We start from the raw sequence: 5,746 nt of genomic DNA on the forward strand, positions 1-5,746 counted from the left end.
TTACCAACAAATAAGAAATGTATAGCAAAAGATGACGATTCAATGCTGTATGCTGCATTTGAAAATTTAAGCTCATGTAAAAACTTAAACTAAAAGCTTGATATATTATTTCAAAATGTAATTTCTTACCCAATTGATAGTAAGGCAATGTGTGAAGCTCAAATTTCAAGACCACTTTCAAAACTCCCTAGAATGTTTTCAATTTCACTTTCATTTGCAAGAGATTATAATGTTTATGAAATTCAAAGTAATACTTGGGTAATTGCATTATCAGACCCCTTAGCTGTAACAATAAATAGCCAAAAACGTGAGGTTGAAACACGAATTATAAAAACTAATTCAATCTTGAAACTCCAAGATAATTGTAATGCTTTTACTGGAAACACAAGAGTGTATTGAAAAATACTTGTAAATGAACAAAATGTAATCTATAAAAGTCATCCAATTTCAATACCATATCAATGTTGCAAGGATGTACCAGAAAAGGAAAGCTTACCATATTTAAAACCTTTGAGTAAATTGAATGTAGATAATCTCAATATTGCTCAATATAAATTAGATCAATATTCAGATCAGTTGGACCAAATTATAAATGAACCATTCGTAAACCGACATGTTTCATAGTTTACTATTTTCACGATTGTAATAATTGTAATATTAATAGTACTTTACATATTTTGCAAATGTAGTAAAAGACGTTCTATGCAAATCGGTATAATGACATCAAGCAATGATTGTTGGGTATGGTAATGAAGTTACACTGAATTTAGTTATTTGAAAAACGACAACATAAACTTATTTATCCAATAACATACAGATAGAAATGTGAAATAGTATTTTAGTGTCTGTTCAGTTTGAATCTGTTTAAAAAAATCTGTTTTTCCGTTAATCAGCTGCCGCCCCCATACGAACGACAACTCTCAGGAGTTGTGAAACTTGTGCGAGGTAAGGACTAACGAGGTCTTACCTTTTAACATGTGATTCCTAACACGGTTGCAGAATCATTCCAGCTTCAACCAGATACATTCTCTCGAGAAAAATATCTGGTCGAGGCGGGAATCGAAAACACGACCTTCCGATCGTAAGTCGGACGCACTACCACCGCGGCCAATTCCACAACATTCCATGAATGCTTGTGAACTTCTGCTTTAAGCTTCTGTCTGTTCTTCTCGTCGACCTCAGGGTGGTGTCTGGCATCCGGAAGGGAAGTGACTATACAGGGTGAACGCCTGAGCATGGCTCCTACATTGGAAGGATTGGCTTTCAATGTCCTTTATTGGAAGTGGACATATTCAGTTGAAGTCCGAATGGTTGCCACGCGGTTGATACCATCCTTGCCTGAATGCACTGCCTCGATTCTTCCAAGCTTCCATACCATAGGTGGTTGGTTCTCCTCTTTTATCAGCACGATAGTTCCCGTCTCTAATTGTTGTTGATACGTTTTCCATTTGAGCCTTTGTTGAACTACGGAAATGGACTCTTTGCTCCATCTTTTCCAGAAATGCTGAGTGATTTGCTGCATCCTTTCTTATGATGACAATTTGTTTTGTGGTACGGTTCTCAAATTTGCATCTGGTACCCCAATGAGTGATCTTCCGACTAAGAAGTGTGCCGGAGTAAGAGGTAAAGGATCTGATGGATGAGTGGAAAGTGGTGTGAGTGGACGAGAATTTACTATTGCCTCGATTTGCGTTAGTAAAGAATAAAGTTCTTCGAAAGTGAGGTGAGCGTTTTCCATGATCCGTTTCATATGATATTTAATGGATTTTACAGCGACTTCCCACAGACCTCCAAAGTGCGGAGAGTATGGTGGAATGAATTTCCATTCGATACCTTCGATTGAGAATGATTCCGTTATTTGAAGTTCGTGAGATTGAATGAACTTACCTAACTCGGCTAGTTCAGAACTGGCAGAGACGAAAAATTTTTTCCGTTATCAGAAAATATTCTCTTCGCGCTACAAACCTACGAAGGGCTAAAATAAATGAATCTTTCGTTAGGTCGGAAACTAACTCCAGATGTATTGCTTCCGTCACGAAACAAATGAATAGACTGACATAGCAGTTAGAAAGTTTTGAACCGCGACCTTTCTTATTTTTGATCAGGAGTGGTCCGGCATAATCTACTCCGCAGATATAAAATGGCGGCTGAGGTTTCAATCTCTCACTGGGTGACTTTTCCATAATGGGTTGTACTAACGTCGGATTATTTCTGAAACATTTTATATATTGGCGCACAGTTTTTCTTGCGATGGAGCGGCCCGAGGTGGACCAGAAGGTATCTCTAATGGAATACAACAATTGTTGTGGACCGGCATGTAACAGCCTTTTATGATCATCATTGAATAATAATTTTGTGAAGTGGTGTTTGTGTGAGAGTATAATCGGAAACCTTTTAGAATAGGGGTATTTGGAATTGGCTATTCTTCATCCAACTCTGATGATTTCCTCCTCGTCAAGAAAAGGATTGGGAGAGAGGATGTTACTTCCCGATTCAAGCGGCATTTTTGTTTTTAATTTCTTAAGTTCATTGGGATATGATTCACGTTGCGCTAATTTAATGAGCTCATCACGTACCGCCTTGAGATTATTCATAGTTATGGGTAGTGTTTGTTTTTCACGTGTTCTGTTTGTATTGTTTACGAATTCAAGTATGTAAGCCATACACCTTTCGAGTCTATTAATATTTGAAAATTTTTCTAAATCAATCATTTCAGTTTTGTTTGCAGTATGAAATGAACTTACAATTTTCTTCAATTCAGGAAGGTCTTTGAGGTCATCTGGTCCTTTTCCAGGCCACTCATGAGACATGAGACTAACTTTGCCGGCTTCATGCCTCTTGCTAATAAATCAGAAGGATTATCGCTGCTGCATATGTGAATCGGAGTTCCTTTTTTGCTGTATTTCTGCTACGCGGTTCGCTACAAATACCTTCAGTTGGTTTGGTGGCGTTTTAAGCCAACACAACACTATGGAGTCCGTCCAGAAAATTCTCCTATCAAATTTTGTATCCAACGCCTCCGAGGCCTTTTTCGCTAGTCTCGAGAGCATAAGCGCACCGTTTAACACTAATCTAGGTATTGTAATAGTGTGTAGTGGTGCCACTTTGGCCTTTGAGCACAACAAGTTGACGTGGATGCCGTCATCTTGATCAACTGATCTCATATATATGCTAGCACCATAAGCACTTTGAGATGCGTCACAAAAACCATGCATTTCTACTCGTTTCGAATTTTTCTAAAGAGCGTGCCTAGCAATTTGTACATGATTTGAAGAAGAAAGTTCTGCTTTGAATTCGTTCCAGAACGACTCAAGATTCATAGGGAGGCGCTCATCCCAGTCTAACTTTTCTAACCATAGTTTTTGCATGATGATTTTTGATGTTATTGTAACTGGGCTGAGGAGGCCAAATGGATCGAAAATTGCGGAAATGCAAGAGAAAATTGTTCGTTTTGTAGCATTTTTGTTTTCTGGTATATTTATTTTGAATACTAACATATCTGTATGGGGTAGCCAAGCCAAGCCCAAGGTTTTAGCGTTTTCATTGATTCCAAAATCAACTACATTCAAATCATGTTGCAGATCGCGAACGTATTTCAATACCTTCCGATTGTCCGAACAGACTTTAGTACAGAAGACATATCTTTACAAAGACGGGCTGCTTCTTCGATTGAATTTCTTCCAAACAAAAGATCGTCTACATAGAAATTTTTTCTAATCATATTTGCTGCCTAAGGGTAAGCTGATTCATTTTCAGTGGCTAACTGCTAAGAATGATGAAGCAGCTCCACCATATGTAACTGTGTTTAGTTCATACACAAAGATAGGATTATCGGGACTTCTTCGCCAAAGAATTCTTTGAAGAGATCTTTGTTCCGGATGTGTGAGAACTTGACGATACATTTTTGCAATATCTCCGTATAACACGTGAACATACTTTCGAAAACTCAAAAGTAGAGAAATTAACTCCCTCTGAATCGTGGGGCCTACTATTTGAAGGTCATTCAGAGAATATTGAGATGACGTGGAGGCAGATGCGTCGAACACAACGCGAAGTTTCGTTGATACGCTGTCTTCGCGCATAACTCCATGGTGTGGCAGATAAAAGGAATATTCTACTGTTTCATCTTCGTTAACCTTGTTCATGTAACCTAAACTTTCATATTCCGCCATGAAATCACTATATAAAGATTTGAATTTACTGTTTTCATTAAGCTTTCTTTCTAGAGAAATGAAACGCTTGCTAGCTTGTTCACGCGATTCGCCTAAATTTTCCAACGATTTCTTGAAATGAATTTAAACTACAAACCTGCCATTGCTTAGTCTACTAGTATTTTGAAGGAAATGCTTGTTTATATTTACCTAGAAATGTGCACTATCAGTATATCCGCTCGAAGACCGGCACAATGTTTATTGTTTCTGAATATACTGCTATAATAAAACGCAAACTTTTTCTTTTTTCCTCAAAAGCGGTTTTTATTCTTCTTGTTTACAAAAACTGTTATTCAACTTTTTTTCAAAATGTCAAAACAAATACAAAGTGATTCTTATTTAAAATAAAACTCAACATTCTCCTCCACACTCTCCTCCACAGATTGGCAACAGGACGGCGATAAATATTGTCTTGAATCTTGATATCTACGACTCTTACTCTTCCATCTTTTCCGGGGTGTACGTCAACAATTTTTCCATTGGCCAAAATTCTTGTTTATTGTATAAAAATTCCGGACCTTGAAACCACTGACTGTTTTCTTGTAGATTTATGTCTTTTGTATCTCGAGTAGATTCATCTGCTATGTTCAGATTGGAAGGAATCCAATGCCAGTCAGGAATTTTCGTGTTCTCCTGAATCTCGCCCACTCGATGTGTTATAAAAGTTTTGAACATTCTTGGTTCTGATCTCAACCAACACAAAACCGTTTTCGAGTCTGTCCAGAAGTGTGTTTGATTCACTTCGAATGAATGTTCTTTCCTTATTGTTATTGCCAATCTGGAACCCATTACAGCGGCTTGAAGTTCCAAACGTGGAATTGTTATTGGCTTTAGAGGTGCTACTTGCGTCCTTGCCATCACCAAAGAGACATGAATGTTTTCGTTCTTCTCAAATCTGAAATAAGCTACTGTCGAAAACGCTTGCTCACCCCCGTCACAGAAGATGTGAAGCTGTAATTAAAATCATAAATGAAGTTCAATGCATAACACCTAGGTATCTTGAGATCTTCAATTTTTGCAAATACATCAATCCATTTCTTCCATTTAATATTCTGATTATGAGTTATCTCATTATCCCAACCTATGCCACTTCTCCATATATCCTGTAAAAGAATTTTTGCTCTAATGACATAGTGTGCGAGGAGTCCTAGAGGATCATAAAGAGACATCACTATTTTGAGGATCTGCCTCTTAGTTGGATTTTTTCCTTTCGAAATCATTTCTTTCATTTTTGAAGAATTCAAAGAAAACGCCAAATGATCGGATGATGGAATCTATTTCAAACCGAGAATTCTCTGCGACAAATTGTTTCTTTCTTGCAGAAGTTTTTCATCACCCCTAAGTTCTTCTGGAATATGTCTATAAACTTCTTTCGAATTGCATACCCAACCTCTCAGTTCAAATCCTCCTTGTCTGTGGATGAAAATGACTTTCTTTATGAGGCGAATAGCTTCTTCCTCTGTGTACACACTGTCCAGATAATCTTCCATATAATGCCTATTTAATATTCCATCTACAGCTTGAGGATACTTGTT

The 5,746-nt window shown here is 37.5% G+C and overlaps 1 protein-coding gene across 1 annotated transcript; it reads right to left on the bottom strand.

The window, feature by feature from the left end:
• Positions 1–2,858: 2,858 nt before the first annotated feature.
• Positions 2,859–3,215, bottom strand: LOC141483395 (uncharacterized). Its single transcript, XM_074178046.1, has one exon. It carries the CDS (start codon positions 3,213–3,215, stop codon positions 2,859–2,861), a length of 357 nt encoding a protein of 118 aa, XP_074034147.1.
• Positions 3,216–5,746: the final 2,531 nt, after the last annotated feature.

This window comes from Leptinotarsa decemlineata, unplaced genomic scaffold (assembly GCF_025532065.1).
Source record: "Leptinotarsa decemlineata unplaced genomic scaffold, Ldec_3_MD MMD2_tig00003348_RagTag_RagTag, whole genome shotgun sequence".
Taxonomy (NCBI): domain Eukaryota; kingdom Metazoa; phylum Arthropoda; class Insecta; order Coleoptera; family Chrysomelidae; genus Leptinotarsa; species Leptinotarsa decemlineata.